The 18,497-nt window shown below is 37.5% G+C and overlaps 1 protein-coding gene across 10 annotated transcripts in view; it reads left to right on the top strand.

Annotated features, from left to right (window-relative positions):
* ORC3 (origin recognition complex subunit 3) overlaps positions 1-18,497 on the top strand; it is a 72,294-nt gene that overhangs the window by 53,013 nt on the left and 784 nt on the right. For 5 of the 10 annotated variants that reach the window (XM_077999682.1, XM_028847368.2, XM_077999681.1 and 2 more), the window contains 6 exons: positions 5,403-5,536; positions 9,188-9,264; positions 10,207-10,304; positions 14,547-14,688; positions 16,594-16,710; positions 17,587-17,666. In XM_077999682.1, coding sequence (XP_077855808.1) covers positions 5,403-5,536; positions 9,188-9,264; positions 10,207-10,304; positions 14,547-14,688; positions 16,594-16,710; positions 17,587-17,666 — 648 coding nt within the window. Of the gene's footprint in view, positions 1-5,402; positions 5,537-9,184; positions 9,265-10,206; positions 10,305-14,546; positions 14,689-16,593; positions 16,711-17,586; positions 17,667-18,497 lie in introns of all 10 variants that reach the window. The other 5 variants (XM_015136915.3, XM_077999680.1, XM_015136913.3 and 2 more) reach the window with 2 other exon arrangements.

Below are 18,497 nucleotides of genomic sequence, written 5' to 3'. Positions count from 1 at the left end.
TCTCTCTGATTACTGCTCATTTTCTCTCTCCATATCAGACATCTTGGTCTCCTTGTTGTCTTGAATATTCCAGACATGCCCACTATGGAACCTTTGCACCCATTGTCCTGTCTGCCAGGAAAAGCTCTTCTGGATATTTGTATGGCTAACTTCCTTTCCTCCTTTACATATTTGATCAAATGTCATCTTTTCAGTGAGGCCCTAACCATTTAAAAATGGAAATCTTCCCCCTCCCGTGACTCTCATTCTGTTCAATATTTTTCTATAACATTTATCAATTTTTAACACATATATCATATATATGATATAGATAGATAGTGTTTAGTGTCTTCTCCCAGCTCTCCCACTAGAATGTAAGTTCCATGAGGACAGTGATTTTTGATTTGATAAGGTGTACCTCAAATGCCCAGAACAGTGCCGTATGTAGTGTGCATTCAATAAATATTTCTTGAATGATTGGTTCATGACTGAAAAAGGAGTTGAAACCCAGTTTGAGAAATGCTTGTCTGATAGCTACACTCAATCCTTAATTTTTTATTCGAGGTGCTATATATAAACACACTTTTTTGGAATAAGGTAAATATTTTGTAGTTGTTTTCAAGTGATCTTCAGTTAGGTTTGGTTTATCCAAAGTGCTTGGCCGGCTGCAGTGGCTCATGCCTGTAATCTCAGCACTTTGGGAAGCCGAGGCAGGTGGATCACTTGAGGCCAGGAGTTCAAGACCAGCCTGGCCAATACGGTGAAACCCCCTCTCTACTAAAAATACAAAAAATTAGCCAGGCATGGTGGCATGCACCTGTAGTCCCAGCTACTCGGGAGACTAAAGGACGAGAATTGCCTGAACCCAGGAGGCAGAGGTTGTAGTAAGCAGAGACTGCGCCACTGCACTCCATCCTGGCAACAGAGCAAGACTCCACCTCAAAAACAAAAAAAAAACAAAACCCAAAAAAAGGTGCTTGCTATAGTCATTCTAATAATCTAAGTGATAAAATAAGTCTTTTTCTGATATTACCCCTTGTATTATATAAGTTCGAAAACCAGTCATCCACTGTTAGCTATTTGCACTTCAGATTTTTTTCCACACACAAATGTATATTAAATAGTACTATATATGGTGTTCCACACTTGGCATTTTTTGTTTTTTGTGTGTTTGTTTTGTTTTTGTTGTGGTGGTTATTTTGGTTTGTGCCTAATCTACCATGGATGCCATGTTTTGAGATGCAATATAGCATGCTCAGTAAGAGCATGGATGTCAAGCTAGACTGCCTAGGTTCAAATCCCAGCTTTGCCAATTACCAGCAATTGGATTCTGGACAAGTTTACTTAAGTTCTCTGTGCCTTTGTTTTCTCATCTCTAACATGGGAATAATAATAGTATTTACATCATATTGTATCAAATGACACTTGATACACAAATGTGATTATAAATGTTAGCTGTCATCATTAGTATTACATATTGCCCTACCTCATTGTTTATCGTCACTATATAATATCATGTTTTTAAAGTGCTTTTTATTTAATCAGGCTTTTTTTTGATATATATTTAGATTGTTTCTAATTCTTCACTATTACAAACAATAATCATGAGCAGCAGTAAGTCTGTATATTTGTATAACTATTTCCACAAAACAAAGGTAGATGTAAACATATTGAGTCTAAAATATAAACATTGTTGTACAGTATACACTCACACCAACCATGTACCAATGTGTATTTCCTACAGTCTTGCTGCTGCTGGATATTATCAGGCTTAAATATCTTTCTTGGTTTTCTTCTAGTATTTTATGGTTGATGAGCTAGTTCTTTTTCCCTGCTCCCATACCATACTTACATTTTTATTCTATCTGAAACGCATTTTTGTGTATAATGTGAGATAGTGGTCTGTTTTTTTAAAATAGTTAATTCTAATACCCGATATCTTTTCCCCCACTGATATGAAATGCTATCCCTGTGACATAACAAACACCCAATGTACACCTAGATCTCTTTCTGAACTCATTCTCTTCTGTTGACCTGTCTATTCCCAAGTACCATCAATTTTAATAACTGTGGCTTAACACTAATATATTTACAGCCCCACCATACACACTCAAGTGTACACAGATTGTTGCTGTTTTTTAGAACAATTATTCCAGATACATTTTAGAATAATTTTATTAGGTTTTAAAATTTACAGCCAAGCGCCATGGCTCACGCCTGTAATCCCAGCACTTTGGGAGGCCGAGGCAGGCAGATCACCTGAGGTTAGGAGTTCGAGACCAGCCTGACCAGCATGGAGAAACCCTGTCTCTACTAAAAATACAAAATTAGCTGGGCATGGTAGTGCATGTCTGTAATTCCAGCTACTTGGGAGGCTGAGACAGGAGAATCACCTGAACCCAGGAGGCGGAGGTTGCGGTGAGCCAAGATCGTACCATTGCACTCGGGCAACGAGCGAAACTCCATTTAAAAAAAAAATAGAAATAAAAATAAAATTTACCCTGTGGAATTTTGTTTCAAACTGTTAAGAATATAGATTAATTTGGAACAATTTGTATCTTTACAATAGTGAGTGTTAAAATGTCTGTTCATTTATTCAGGGCTTTCTTTTATTATAGGTCATACATGTGTATTATAATGTGTATTGCTGTGTATTCTGTAGCTTTTGTTTCCATTTTGAACATGGGCTTTTTTTTTCATTATGTAGTTTAATATAAGGTATTGATTATGTATATATGCATGCATATATAAGTATCTTTTATTTACTCACTTTTTTACACACTCTTTTTTTTTTTTTTGAGACAGGGTGTCTGTTACCTATACTGGAGTGCAATGGCATGATTGCGACTCACTGCAGCCTTGATCTCCCAGGATCAAGCAGTCTTCCTACTTCAGCCTCCTGAGTAACTGGGACTACAAGCATGCGCCACCATGCTGAGCTAATTTTTTCTATTTTTTGTAGAAATGAGGGTCTCACTTTGTTGCCCAGGCTGGTCTCGAATATCTGGGCTCAAGTGATCTTCCCATCGGCCTCCCAAAGTGCTGGGATTACAGGCATGAGCCACCATACCCAGCTCTTTTACACTCTCTATTTTATTTACAGTTCTTAGATTTTCTAACTTTACAGTCACATCATATGAAATGATAAATTTCATCCTCCTTCCTAACATTTATACCGTTTCTTTTTCTTAATTTATTGTAGCATCTAGACTCCAGAATGATGCTGAATAATAGTGATGATAGCAGGCAGCATTGATTCTGTGTGTGTACAATTTTACTGGAAAAAAAAATTTTTAATGACTTCATTGGGGTTGGTTAAGTTATTATTTCTAATCAGCCTTACCTCAAGTCTTGTCATTTTACATTAATCCAGAGAATACTTGGGAAAGTGTAAGATCTTTCTGCTCTGGAAGCAAAACATAATCTTGGGCTAAGAATAAGAGGACTAGGCCGGGCACGGTGGCTCACACCTGTAATCCCAGCACTTTGGGAGGCTGAGGTGGGCGGATCACCTGACGTCAGGAGTTTGAGACTAGCCTGACCAACATGGTGAAACCCTGCCTCTACAAAAAATACAAAATTAGCCGAGTGTGGTGGCACATGCCTATAATCATAGCTACTCGGGAGGCTGAGGCAGCAGAATTGCTTGAACCTGGGAGGCAGAGGTTGCAGTGAGCCAAGATCACGCCATTGTACTCTAGCCTGGGCAACAAGAGTGAAATTCCGTCTCAAAAAAAAAATAAATAAATAAGAGAACTAATAACTATTTGAATGCCTGGCAATTTAAATCTGAGTACCTTCTCCAGTCAAATGCCACATTAAGAGTTATGACTAATGAAGTTTGCTTCCAAAGTTATATGAAATAATGCCCTCTTTTTTGGTCTCCTGGAGAATAGGCTAGGTTTGGCCTTCCTTGATACTCAATTATTTGGAGCTCCAAGTGGACAGTAGCTGTTGCTGCCCCTATCCTGGGAAGCTAATCCTTCACGTGCTGCTAACTTGGGTTAGATCTTCTGCCAGCCGTACCTCACCCGTCTTTTCCCTCTAAGCAAGTCAGTGCGTGTGATTCCTTGGACACCAGAAATGCTAATCTTGTCTACTTGAATAGGCCTAAAGGTCAGGTTTAACAGATTGTTCAAGTGTATGTGACTTTGAGTTAAGTTTCTTGTCATAACTCTATCTGGGCAATAGAAGGCCACAAATTTTAAATCTCAAATGTAATCAAGTATGAAATGTCTTGGCTTATTTTTCCTTGACCAGTTAGCTGCCTTTCACACATAAAGATTATATCTTAAATAATTATTGTAGAAAGAGGAATATATAAGTTTTAATACTTTAAAAAAAAAACTCTGGGGAAATTTACTATTTGGTCTACCCCGAACAATTTCCATGTTTAGTGGTTGTCTACTTTTTGTTGTTGTTGTTGGGGTTTAAATTTTAGTTCAGGTAACCAGTTCAATTTCTCAGTAATCATAGTCTATTTAACTTTGTTTCTCTTTCTCCCAACTTAGCAATATTAGTATTTCTCCTCATTTTTTTATTATGAAAGATGTCAAACATAAGTTAATTAGTTGTATTACAAAATGCCCACATTCTGGATTTGTCTGTTACTTCATGGTTAATATTAGAACTTTTAATCATCATAGTTTTAATGACTTAGGTGCACTTGCTGAGAATAATTTGAGTATTTGTATAATGCCACTGCTTAAAAATTCCTAATATTGGTCTGATTCCTTTTGATGCCATTACTGAGTATGATCTTAGTGGAGAAATCCTGTAAGCTCCAAGAACAAGGTCCTAACTTTAGAATATCTGTGTTTTCTCTCCATTTCTAACAAAGATTTCTTCTATAGCTGTGAATGAGCTACTCAACCACTCTGCCTGTGCTATAAATAACAATTAGAATTGCCTACTTCATTTAAAATTCAGTGGGTTTACTGACTGATGTTTATAAAGCCCATAGGAGACGTAAAGCATAGTTTAAATGGTGATAATTAGAGAAGTGAGTGTAGTACTTATATTTTTGGTTCCTTTAAACAAGTTTATATTTAGCACATGTCATAACTTCTGTAGACATTTCTTATTTCATATGTATGTTTACATCAAAAGAAAGGAAAACTATCATTAAATGCCTACTATACAATCTGTATAGTAACTTTGTTCTATATTACATAGTGTTAGAGCCACACTATTAATCCAGTCCTTTGTAAATTTTCTAAGCTACACTTTATCATGAGGAACCTTTAAGAATTCTTCTGAATGTCACATATATGGAGAAAATCTCTCCAAAAAATGTTGATAGCTACTAATGAAGAATTTCTTTTATCTTCTGAGCAGAAACATTTAATATACATTAAATAAAATGTTTTTTAAGTGTTAATTTTCTAGTTATATTACATTTCCTGTCACTGACTCTGTTCTAGGATGTTGGCAAAGGATGAACTGATGACCATACTTGAGAAATGTTTCAAGGTTTTTAAGTCTTCTTGTGAAAAGCACCTTGGCAGCACAGCTAAGAGAATAGAGGAGTTCCTGGCCCAGTTTCAGAGCCTCGATGGTAAGAGTGTATTATTCTCCCAATTCTATTGGCCATGACAGTCACTTAACTAAAATGGCATGGAAAACCCCACCTTCTGATGTGCCTAGAGATGAAGAGATAAAGTAGTTCATGATCAGTCAGTATGCCACGCCTCATAGTATCACATTTTAACAATCACAAATAGGCCAAATGTTTCTCTTCTAGATTTGGTTTAAACAATGAAGAGCATCAAATGGGCAGAAAAAGAAATTCTTTCTCCAGTTCGACAGTTTGGAGGATTTGTCTTTAAAAAGCCAACAAAAAGAAATAAAAAATATTGGAAAGAGTAGCAGGGTGTCATAATTAAGAAATCTTTTTAGAGGTTTTTTCTTAAGCATTTCATCAAGTTCTTTATAGATTTCAAAAGCACTGCATAAATCATTTGTAAGCTTGAAAAATTAATAGCTATGAACTGCTTTCACAGCAATGAGGCTCATTGGTATGTTGATTACCAAAATCTGCATGAGGCTTACTTTAATCGGATTTACAAAAGCTAGAATCTTTCAGTCCTAAATTAACTGAGGCAGCCTGGCACTCTTCACTGTTGGAGGGTTACAGTTTCTCTCTTTTGCTTGACCTCCACATGATCATTTATAGATCCTGAATGCTTAGGGTGTCTGATTATATATAGGTAGCCATGTTCTGTTCCCTAAATGCTAGCTTTTCATGGGCTCTCTTCTTGCTGTTTCTAGCACCAAAGTATGGTATTCTTTTAGTAGAACAATAACAACAACAAAAAATACTGGTGTGTACCTTTTAGTTTTCCCAAATTTAGGGCAATTTTTTAATGGAGTTTTGGGGGAAAAGGTAGTTTTTTATATATATTCACATAGAATTGGACATGACATGTTGAAAATGTCTCATGTAAAATGTCCGTTTTAATCCTTTTTTATGTTTGGCAAGTACTTCTTTGTCTTAAAAATCTTTTGGCTTTAGGAAACTGCTTTTGCAAAAATCTTCTCATATCTCTCCATAGCTGCAATGTGAGGCACTTGATGAGTGCTCAGTCATGGAAGATGAAAGAGAATGTTTGCCTGACTAGAATGGCCTGAGCAGCCAGAGTGCGGAAGTCATCAACAGGCACTAAGGGGTTTTCTTTCAGGTTATGTGTGGGTATTGCTCTTGCCACTGCAGCATGAGCTGAACTACTTTTCAGAACACAAAATTTTAAGGGCTGGATATTGGTATCATTAAGATCGTTGAGTTCAGCTATAACCAGAAACTAAAGTCTAGGAAAAGACAGTAGCTTGTTTGAGATCACACAGCTAGTGGTAGCACTCAGACCAGAGCCCATCTCTCTTAACCACTAGTTCATTGTTTTTCTATTGCTGATTCACAATTTAAATACACCCTAGTAGTGATCATTGGATCAGCAAGGGGCCACCCCCTAAGTACATAAATAGAGTAAAAGGCTTAGAAAAATAAAAGGTAAACAAGGTGTAAATTTCAATCTTTTACAAAATTGGATTTATGGAGATTTCTGTAAAAATAAACGGCACATACAATTTTTCATCTTTTTTTGCTGGATACCATTAACTAGAGGTAATCTAGATAAAATTTTAATTAGAGCTCATATTATATGAGCTCTAATTAAAAAACAAATTCTATGCTAGAACTGAATAAAGGAATGCAGCTTTTGAAATGGGAAGGTTGGAGATTAAGATGATTAGTAGCCTAAAGAATAAAGAATTTTACAAATTAAAGCAAAACCACTGTCTTGAAGAAATGTCTGTTATTTCCTAATTTTCAGAAGTGACTCATTATTAATAATAAACTGAAATTAAAACTCCCCACATTGGATGAGTAGAAATATTTGGCTATATGCTATCTCTGTTCCTTAACATTTATTACATATTACAGTTTGGTTTTAAAATTACAGTTGGGAAGAGTTAAGTAGGGCAGAGTGTCATATCAGATTTTTTTGAGACAGGATCTTGCTGTGCTTTCCAGGCTTAAGTGCAGTGATGCAGTCATAGCTCACTGTTACCTCAGAGCTCCTGGGCTCAAGTAATCCTCCTGCCTCCACCTCCTGAGTAGCTAGGACTACAGAAAAGGGCCACAACACCCAGCCGATTTTTTTTTCTTTCTTTGGAGACAGAGTCTCCCTCTGTTGTCCAGGCTGGAGTGCAGTAGCATGATGAGCTCACTGCAGCCTCTACCTCCCAGGAACGATCCTCCCATTTCAGCCTCTCAAGTACCTGGGACTATAGGCACGTCCCACCATACTTGGCTAATTGTTTTGTATTTTTGTAGGGATGAGGTTTTGCCATGTTGCTCAGGCTGGTCTCGAACTGCTGGGTTCAAGCAATCTGCCTGCCTCAACCTCCCAAAGTGTTGCGATTACAGGCATGAGCCCCGTCATCAGCCTAATTAATTGTTTTTGTTGTTTTTTTTTAAATAGAGATAGTGTCTCACTATGTTTCTCAGCCTGGTCTCGAACTCCTTGTCTCAGGTGATCCTCCCACTGTGGTCTCCCAAAGTGCTGGGATTATAGGAATGAGGCACTTCGTTCAGCCCATATTAGATTTATTTCAAAGATATATTGGGTTTATTAACATGTAGCAGACTACATGTTAATGACATGGGACAAAGAAACTAGTAGACATTTTAACCTTTAGTTATGTCTTTTTTGAACTAGAAATTACTTATAGCTAAAAAGCAGTTTATTCTTTAAGCCAGTACATATTCTCCAGGTGCATCCTCCTGTCATCGTTTTAGGCCAAACAAACCATGTGTGTGGAGTTCACAAAACCCAACCTGCACTTGAAGGAGAATATGAGAGCCTTATGCTCTCTAGAAGGAGCACAGCTATACATTTAAGCAGTTATGGTTTTCTTTCCCTTTGCTAAAGAACCATGATGCCTTTACGTTTTAGTGGATTATTTCAAAACTCTTAGACACTACCCTCTTCATACTCAAATTGTGTTGTTTACAATCTTGACATAATCAAAGGAAAACAGGTTTAAGTTTGTATGATTTTTTTAAAAAGCTATGTATAAATAACATCAAAAATATTTGAGACTCGCTGGGCGTGGTGGCTCACGCCTGTAATCCCAGCACTTTGGGAGGCTGAGGCGGGTGGATCACCTGAGGTCAGGAGTTTGAGACCAGCCTGGCCAACATGGCAAAACCCCTTCTCTACTAAAAATACAAAAATTAGCCAGGCATGGTGGCAGACACCTGTAATCCCAGCTATTTGGGAGGCTGAGGCAGGAGAATCACTTGAACCTGGGAGGAGGAGGTTGCAGTGAGCCAAGATGGCGCCACTGCACTCCAGCCTGGGCAACAGAGCAAGACTCCATCTGGGAAAAAAAAAAAAATTTTTTTTTGAGACTTTTTGCTGTTGGTTTGAGGGAGTTTTGTTAGATTGTATTTTGTTTTGTTTTCATTGTGGTAACACTTCTAAAATTCAGTAGCTGGTTTTTTGAAGACATCACTACAGCACAAGTTATGTATTATTGGCCTTCAGCTTCTGTAAGAAATCATTTATCAGATGGAATCTTGATCTCTTGCCACATTAAAAATATATATATAGGTGAAACGTTTACTTCCTTTGGAATAGTAGAAATGTTTGTTCTTTTGACTTGGATTTACCCTCATTGATGTCTATTGGTTTTGTATTAAAAGCAGAAAACAAAGAGGAAGAAGATGCTTCTGGGTCACAGCCAAAGGGGCTTCAGAAGACAGACCTGTATCATCTTCAGAAGGTCAGATCACTTTCCTTCCTTCCAGGTGCATCCTGTGACACTCCCTTTTTTCAGTTTGTGCTCTAGATTAGCTCTGCCTGGATGTTTTTGTTTTCATTTTTAAACCACAACCAGGAACAAAGCAGACTTTTAACTCACTTCTAAGTTGAACATCCTGTTAGTCCCATTGCCATCATCACTCTACATATACCCATTCTGGAATCTACTAGCTAACATAGGTGGAAACCATTCTGTGGGCTCAGCAAGAGAAAGAATTAGCTAGCAATAAGAGAAAATGGGAACATGGCTGCACAAAAGAAATCTGATTTTTTATCTGATGTATTTTTCTGTTTGATCAAACTGAGAGATTTAAAAGAGCCTAACTCATTAGTTTTAGTTACTTTTCTTGATTTTTTAAAATGCATATTCAAGTACAGAGTGGAAATTGAGCCACAGAATGTCCAATATATTCTTTTTGAGATAGTTCTAACTTTAGGATCTTGATTGTCAAAATGAAGAACCTTCTTTGTACTATGATACCAAATTATGATAAATGTAGAGTAAAAGTTCAATCTAAGTAAAATAAAACACATGGAACCTATTCTGTTAGTATGGCAAAAAGGCAAGATTTTTTTCTTTATCCTGTTAAGTCCTTTTCTTAAATGAATTAATGAACTGTGGATACTGAGCACTCTGCCATGTAGTTTAGTAGTAAAGTGAACTGCCCTTTTCCTCTTTCCCTAAAAATTTACTTGTATATTATAAAGCAAAACACCTTTGAGGAGAGATTCTTGCCAGACCTTAAAAATAAAACGAATAAACAAAACCCATTTTGATCTTTCTCTGTACATCCTGTCTTATGGAAAAGGCATCAGCTGCTTCTATAGAACTTAGCAACAGAGCTCCCTCTGAGGGGTTTTCTGTCTCAGGATCACCAGAAAAGGTATGTTCTTTTATCCATAGTCCTTATTGGAAATGAAGGAGTTAAGAAGAAGTAAGAAGCAAACCAAATTTGAAGTACTCAGAGAAAATGCTGTGAACTTCATTGACTGTCTAGTGAGGTAAGTCTAAATTTAGCTCTTAAGAGCTAAAAATCATGCTGTTTTTCCAATAACACTAGTGTCATAGCTGTCTATAGCCAATCCAGAACATTTTTCTCCTAGGTTAGGCGTTACGCTTTTCATGTCTCTCCATCCAGCTTAGAATTGTAATTTTTATTCCTTTTCCATCATTATCAAGATGTATAATCAAATGACTTAGTTCATTCTTTTACTCTCAGTTCAAGAATATAGGCTTAAATTTGATCTACTTCATTAGGCCAGGTGGGGAGAGATGAGTTAGAAAGTGAGTGTTTCTCCCCTAATAACAAAGTATTTATATTACACTTAATCTTTGCTAGGAGTAAATGCTGGATCTGAGCCAAGCCCAGAAAACAGAGCAGACTAGCCATGCTGCTCTATTTTATCCTAAAGAAAGAACATTTAATTCTAAACAATGCCAGCGCACCTCATTATCAGGTGCACTAAATTTATGTTGAGACATGTGCTTGGTAAATTTAGAAGTCTACCAATCCAGCCTGTATTTTAGGATGATTCCTTTTTAGGAAACCCAGATCATTCTGATTCATGGATTTCCCAAAAGTCAGCTTTATGTAGCTGTGTAAAATCACCCACCTAATTTTGGTGGAAGTTGGGCATGCTACAGAAAAAAATGAGAAGTGTGCAAAAGAAGATGATTTAATAACCTAAAAAGTGTGGTGAGGGGGGAACATGTTTATTGTAAATTTTAATAGCAGTTTAAAACCCAGCAGAAGGCTAGGCACTGAATAAAGTACTGAGAAAATAGCAGCACAATTATTAAAGAGAAAGAGTGCTTTTCTGACAAATTACATGTCTTTTCTGAAAGTTAAAAGTTTTGTTTTCCAGAATAATGTGGGGACAGTCATTGTTCCTACTTATTGGGGAGAAATTGCTAATGCCATGAAAAGATCCAAAACGGTCAACCTGTAATCCCAGCACCTTGGGAGGCCAAGGTGGGCAGATCACTTGAGGTCAGAAGTTTGAGACCAGCCCGGCCATCATGGTGAAACCCCAACTCTACTAAAAATACAAAAAAATAGCTGGGCATGGTGGCGCACACCTGTAATCCCAGCTACTCGGGAGGCTGAGGCAGGAGAATGGCTTGAACCCAGGAGGCAGAGGTTGCAGTAAGGCAATCGTGCCACTGCACTCCAGCCTAGGCAACAGAGCAAGACTCCATCTCAAGGAGAAAAAAAAAAAAGTGATGAACTGCAATATTGGCCAAATGCTGGTCAAAAATTACATTTTAGAACTCATAGAGTTAACCTTGCCCTACTGGGCTTTCCTGTTCTTGTAGAGTGTCTAGCCCCAAACTCTTGACTCTTCCCTTTTACCAAGTAGTCACTAAAAATAATTTTACAATGTGATTTGCCAATTTTAGGCCAAATGTCAGGTTCCAGAGTTCTTACAAATTCCAAATTGTAGGCTCTGAAACCACATCAGCCATTCCCCTTTCATGATCCTTCACCTAATATGTCTGACTTTTTACCTTTCTGAGCAGTTGTTGAAATAATCCTCAGTATGATTAAATGTGTTTTGTTGTAAAATCACAAAATCTCCCATACTAGGATTTAGTGTCTTTACCAAGATTGTCCCAGGAGGGAAGAGATTAGAATTATAGCATGTTAAAGCTAAAAGAGAACTGAAGAGTCAGTCCTGTGGCAGCTAAAGCCCAGAGAGGGGCTGTGACTCATGCAAGGCCACACAGTCTCATTCTCCTGACACCTGTCAAAAGGCTCTCTCCATTTCTTTATACTGCCCTCAATGGCCACACCACAGACATCTGGGCAGAGCTTGGGGTTATGGAGAAAGGATATCCTTTAAAGACAAATATAAGCAGGAGACTTCAGGAGGCAGAGTTCACAGTATACTATGAGCAGCTCTTGGCAAAAACACAGGCAAGAATAAGTTGCCAGATCTTAAGAGCTGAGAATAAATTACCACTTTCTAAGTTACTGTTTTTGCCAATAGCAAGCTTCAACTTTGTAGCCCTTGTTGATACTAATTCTACCAGTTCCTTCAGAACCAACTCTTTCAGGGAAGGCCTATCATTTGTCTGGTCTGAATCCAAAATGAGCATAATGCAGTGCTCTAGTGCCAGACTCATCGCTTATTTCTTCTCACGTAAATAAGTCACAGAAATATATTTCTATGCCAATCTCCAAGTCTACAGTCAGATAAAAATTCTAATGTATAACATATTTGTCATTGTTGTTGTTCAACTAATGTAGCCAGTGGAAACAAAATTAAGGCAGATATTTTATTTTTGCTCTGATGGTTCTTTGAGGATAGAGAGGTCTTTTGCCTTGGGAAATGCTTGCATTTCTATAAATCACATGTAAAAATTGACTCTGTCTGGTTGCCTTGTTAGATATCCAATCCTTATTACATAGCAGGGACTGCAACAAGATCTTTTAATGACAGCCATGTATAACGATTGGGAAATAACTGCATGAGGTTAGTGTAGGAAGAGTTTATGGTCAGAAATTACAAATTGGTAGCCAGCCATCACAGAAACTGTTTCCTGAAGCTACAGCTAAGTTAACTTAACCTTGAGTAATTAAGATGTTAACAGTATCTGAGGTATAGAATACTGGTCCTTAGTGAGGATTAAGTCAAAATCATACACTCTTTGCAAGCAAGTTTTGTTCCAGTTGACTCTGGAGAAGGAGCAGCACCTAGAATTAGAATGAGCAAGGGGGTCATTAGCTCTTGAGATGAGGGAGGAAAGGGGTATGGTGAAGAGTGATGTCCATGTTGAATACCCTTTCCACTTCCTCTCTTCTTCAAAGCTCCTGGCCACATTGGGACAACACAAGTGTAGGGGATTTCTAGGGAGTGGTATCCTCTCCAGAAGAAGAGAAAGGATACTTGGAAGAATGGGAATAATGTCCCGTGACTGGGCTGAGGTAGCTGCTTTGCTCTGCTTGTACTGGTGGGGAAAGGAGCTGACACAAGCTGTCATGTGGCCAAAATACTTTAGGCTCAGGGTTGGACTAAGCCCCAGAAATCTTCTTTATGAAGTCATGTGAGTTAACTATATACTTTAATCCAGTTAGTGACATTACTCTGTCTATGGGTTATGTGTGCCAAAGCTTCTCCCCTCCAATTTGCTACCCTCCAGGAATCCCGGATGATATCACTGTCATGGCATAGACCACCTGATGGGCTCATTATACACGCTAAGTGAATTTTTAATGCCATATTTTTTAGTTCAGAATTTATTAAAATTGTTTTATCATCTAGCTTATAGGTGAAAAAAATCCCAAATTATGGCAGATTTTTTTATAAGTGAAATTTTATTAATGATTTGTTTTTCAATACTCTGAAACTAAGATTTAGCCTTTTCTGCCGTCTAACGTAAAAAGTAATTCTAATATATAAAAAACTTTTGGGCTGGGCGAGGTGGCTCACACCTGTAATCCCAACACTTTGGGAGGCCGAGGCGGGTGGATCACCTGGGGTCAGGAGTTCAAGACCAGCCTGGCCAACATGGTGAAACCTTATCTCTATTAAAAATACAAAAATTAGCCAGGCGTGTTGGTGGGCGCCTCTAATCCCAGCCTCTCGGGAGGCTGAGGCAGGAGAATCGCTTGAACCCAGGAGGCAGAGGTTGCAGTGAGCCGAGATTGCACCATTGCACTCCAGTCTAGGCGACAAGAGTGGAACTCAGTCTCAAAAAAAAAAACTTTTGAGGTGTCATTTCCATGAAAGATATCAACTAAAAATTTTCTGTGATCCAAGAAGAATTTCCTGAACTCTTAATTCCGGGCCTTTGTTTAATATTGCCAAAGGTTAAATGTTTGTAGTGCTAGAAAATGTAGATATCTGTTTTCTCATTTACTTTAAGAAATGCTATCTTAAAGATTTCTGAGCAGAAATATAGTATATGTACATTTGTTCCTAAAGGTTTAACTCAGAACTGAAATATACAGCTTCTTATAAAGAATCTAGAGGTAGTTTTAAAACCCATTATATGGAAGAGATGCAATTCTGAGTGAAACTGTATTAGATCTGATATTTGGGTTTGTTTCGTTTGTTTTTGGTTGTTGATTTTGCTTTTAGTAAATGGTTCGGTCCTCTACAGAGAGAGGATTGACAAAAATGTTGTAGTGGAAATTGAAGTCCAACAGAGCCTAAAAGGAAAAAAATGTATATATGTATATATGTAAAGAAAATAAACCTGTGCTTATCTAAACATGGATGCCTGACTGGCTGTTTCAGAGAATACCTTCTGCCTCCTGAGACACAGCCTCTCCATGAGGTGGTGTACTTCAGCGCTGCCCATGCCCTTCGTGAGCATTTAAATGCTGCTCCGCGAATTGCCCTCCATACTGCACTCAACAATCCTTACTATTATCTAAAGGTAAGATGAACATTTAGTTCTCTGATTTAGTTTAGTTTAGGTTTGGTCTCATTTTGGATTAAATTCAAAATAAAGATTCAGAAATTTCAACTTATATCAAGATTATATTTAAAAATTTACCAAAAATGAAACTGCCATTATTGAATTCTCTCTTTTTTTTTTTTTTTTTTTTAGATGGAGTCTCGCTCTGTTGCCCAGGCTGGAGTGCAGTAGTGCGATCTTGGCTCACTGCAATGTCCACCTCCTGGGTTCAAGTGATTCTCCTGCCTCAGCCTCCCAAGTAGCTGGGATTACAGGCACCTGTAATCAGACAACTAAATCAAATTTAGAACTAAACTAAACCTCAGCTAGTTTAGCTCAGGCTCTGGGCGTCATTGTCACAAAAATATTCTAAATTTGCAGTTATGTTTTAATGAGCAGAGAGTCGGCAACTCAGGGTTGCACCTCTCCTATATTTTTAAAAATGCTTTAGACTGTAGAAAAAAATGTCTAACCCCATAGAGATACCAATTAGTAGTCAACTGTTGCTGCCAGTTTTTGACAATGTGTAATCTTTGCCCTTGACATGCTGAAGTCAGATCATAGGCACAAATACTCAAGAGTATGTTACTACTCTTGTGAAAATAAAGGAAATGTTTCCTGTAAACTTAACAGCAGATAGGGATTAAACAATATGGCCTAATAAATTACTGAAAGACCGAAATGGTTGTTTCTAGTGGGAAAGAGAAATACTTTGGGACTTCATCTTGGATTTTAAACCAAAGAAAGATCTATTCTGAGAGCATCTGCAGAGCTGAGTGTAGAGGATAACCAGCAGTCTGCCACTAAAACTCCTGGGGCAACACACTTCAGCAGTGCCCTCGCTAAAGTCCAGACACAGTTATCAACTCCTGGAAGCTCTTTAAACAATAGCTCAAGACAGCTCACAGTTTTAGAAACTAGCTTTCTTATGACTAGGCAAAATGATCACTTTAAACATTCAATAAGCTATATATACATGAAAGAGTTTTAAGTTAAGTACGCAGAAATCTTGCCACAGTAAATACTTAAGAAGCAACTCCATAAAACCTATGAAGAGCATTCCAGTGTATTGGCTTCTCATTGCAAAATGGCACACAAACATGCAGAGTATTACAAGAGTATTGAGTAGGACGATATAAGTCAATGGTTTTCAGTGATGGTGAAAACCATTGAATAATTTCATACTTAACCAAAAAATCAGTTATTTTTAATATATAAGCCACAAATTAAAACTTACAAAATCTGTCTTCTTGGCTAGTGAGTCACAGAAGAGAACTCGTACGATTTCAGTTGTTGTTGGGTGGGATATAATATACCCCTGATATTACAATATCAAAGCAGGGTATGTATGTAAGACTTTGTGTTTCTCAGTAAAAGCCATGGATTTCAAAACACTGATGGTTTCTATAGAGCTTAAGATCTGCAGTGTTGACAACATAGTCTTTTCTTTAAAAAATAATTTATACCCTATACCCCTGGTAAGTGGTATTATTAGTATTTACTAATACAGTATAGTAATTGTTAGAATTCAGCTAATTGTTGGAAGTACCATTTTATTAAGTATTCCTAAAGATCTCCATAAACTTTTTACAGCAAGTGCATTCAGGTCTCAGAAATTAGTAATTTATGGATTGAAATGAAAAATATGCTTATCTTCTAATCCTGGGAATATTCTTCTAGTTACTAAGAACTAGAGGGGTTGTGACCAAGACATAAACCTAAACAAGAACTGGTTAACTACTGAATAGACTCACTCACTAAATAAAGGAAACCAAGATTCCATTTACTGATTTACTCAGTTTAGGTTGGGAGCTTCATTAATGTCTGATTTTGTTCCTAATAATTTCTAAAAGTTAGTCATCTTAGTTTACTGTTATGTTTTAGAATGAAGCACTGAAAAGCGAAGAAGGCTGCATTCCGAATATCGCCCCAGACATCTGCATAGCATACAAACTGCACCTAGAGTGTAGCAGGCTCATCAACCTCGTAGACTGGTCAGAGGTAGGTTGGGGGGAAAAGAACAAGCTGGATATTTTTCTAACCATCCATGATGACTTTCTCAGAATATTTTTATACTTTTAGTGCTTTGGAATTCATCTTGTGTTTAATGCCTTGCCTTTTATTTGGAAAGCATAAATCACTTCAAACTTTAAAAGTTCCTTAGGAAGTGGTAGCTCAACAGCCCCCACTCCCAATCCCCTGCCCTCTGATCCTGCATTCCTTAACCAAGCCAATTCTGTGTTCATGCCAGGTCAAAATAAGTGTGTGATCTAACCCAATAGTTAGCATTAAGCAAAAACTAAACAATTTAGGTCAGTTCTGTTATTTCACAAAATAAAGCATATTATTAACCAGCATTTCTCTTGAATAAAAGAAAAAACCTACACAACAGATTTAGCAATCAGGAAGTACAAGGAATACTTGGCAAGGCAATAAACAACTGTTGTTATTCTTTAAAATAAACAACAATTCTTTCTGTCTTCAGAGTAGTATTACAAAGATCTTAACTCTATTAAAGGCCTTACAGATGTCACCATTAAAAATTACCCATAATTGGCTGCTTCCAAGAAAAATAGATATTTTCCTGGGGTAAGATTAGTAGAGGAAACAGGGCTTTCTTTTTCTTTTAACTTTGACTAGCTTTGTTTCTTGTTTTTCTCTGCATACTCTTAGTTCTCTGAAACAAGATTATTCAGGAACCATTACTTTATCTTTTAACATATAAGTGGTGTAAAGAGATCATCAGTGTAGTTTTGACAATCTTAAATTTCAGTGAAGAATATGTGCCAGCTATCAACAGCCATTAAAAGAAGTATAGTAAAAGATGTTTGGCAACTGTAGACATTTTTATTTTCTTCTCTCTTGTCTATTCAAAAGGCTTTTGCAACAGTTGTGACAGCTGCTGAAAAAATGGATGCAAATTCTGCAACCTCAGAAGAAATGAATGAAATTATCCAGTATCCTTTTAAAACCATTTCTACAATGTCCAAATACACATAAAATATAAGTTTATAATTTCTCCAGATCTACACTAGATATTTATAAAGGTATACTCCAAACAACCGTATTACTTGTTAAAATTAACCATATGGTGCTAGAATAACTGAAATTTCTGAATCTTTATTTTGAATGTAATCCAAAATGAGACCAAACCTAAAACTTTTGGTATCAAATTTATATCAAGATTATATTTTAAAACTTACCAAAAATGAAACTGCCATTATTGAATTCTCTTTTTTCTTTTCTTTTTTTTTTTTGAGATGGAGTCTCGCTCAGTTGCCTAGGCTGGAGTGCAATGGTGCGATCTTGGCTCACTGCTACGTCCACCTCCTGGGTTCAAGTGATTCTCCTGCCTCAGCCTCCCAAGTAGCTGGGATTACAGGCACCTGCCACCACGCCCAGCTGATTTTTGTGTTGTTAGTAGAGACAGGATTTCACCATGTTGGCCAGGCTGGTCTCAAACTCCTGACCTTGTGATCCGCCCACCTTGGCCTCCCAAAGTGATGGGATTATAGGTGTGAGCCACCTCACCTGGCCTAATTCTTTCTTTTCTTTTCTCTTTTTTTTTTTTTTGAGACAGAGTTTCGCTATTGTTGACCAAGCTGGAGTACAGTGGTGCGATCTCAGCTCTCCTCAACCTCTGCCTCTTGGGTTCAAGCGATTCTCCTGCCTCAGCCTCCCAAGTACCTGGGATTACAGGTGCCTGCCACCATGCCTGGCTAATTTTTTTATTTTTAGGAGAGATAGGATTTCACCACGTTGGCCACGCTGGTCTCGAACTCCTGATC

Source organism: Macaca mulatta, chromosome 4 (genome assembly GCF_049350105.2).
Source record: "Macaca mulatta isolate MMU2019108-1 chromosome 4, T2T-MMU8v2.0, whole genome shotgun sequence".
NCBI classification, from domain to species: Eukaryota; Metazoa; Chordata; class Mammalia; order Primates; family Cercopithecidae; genus Macaca; species Macaca mulatta.
This window is presented reverse-complemented; position numbering and strand designations above follow the sequence as displayed.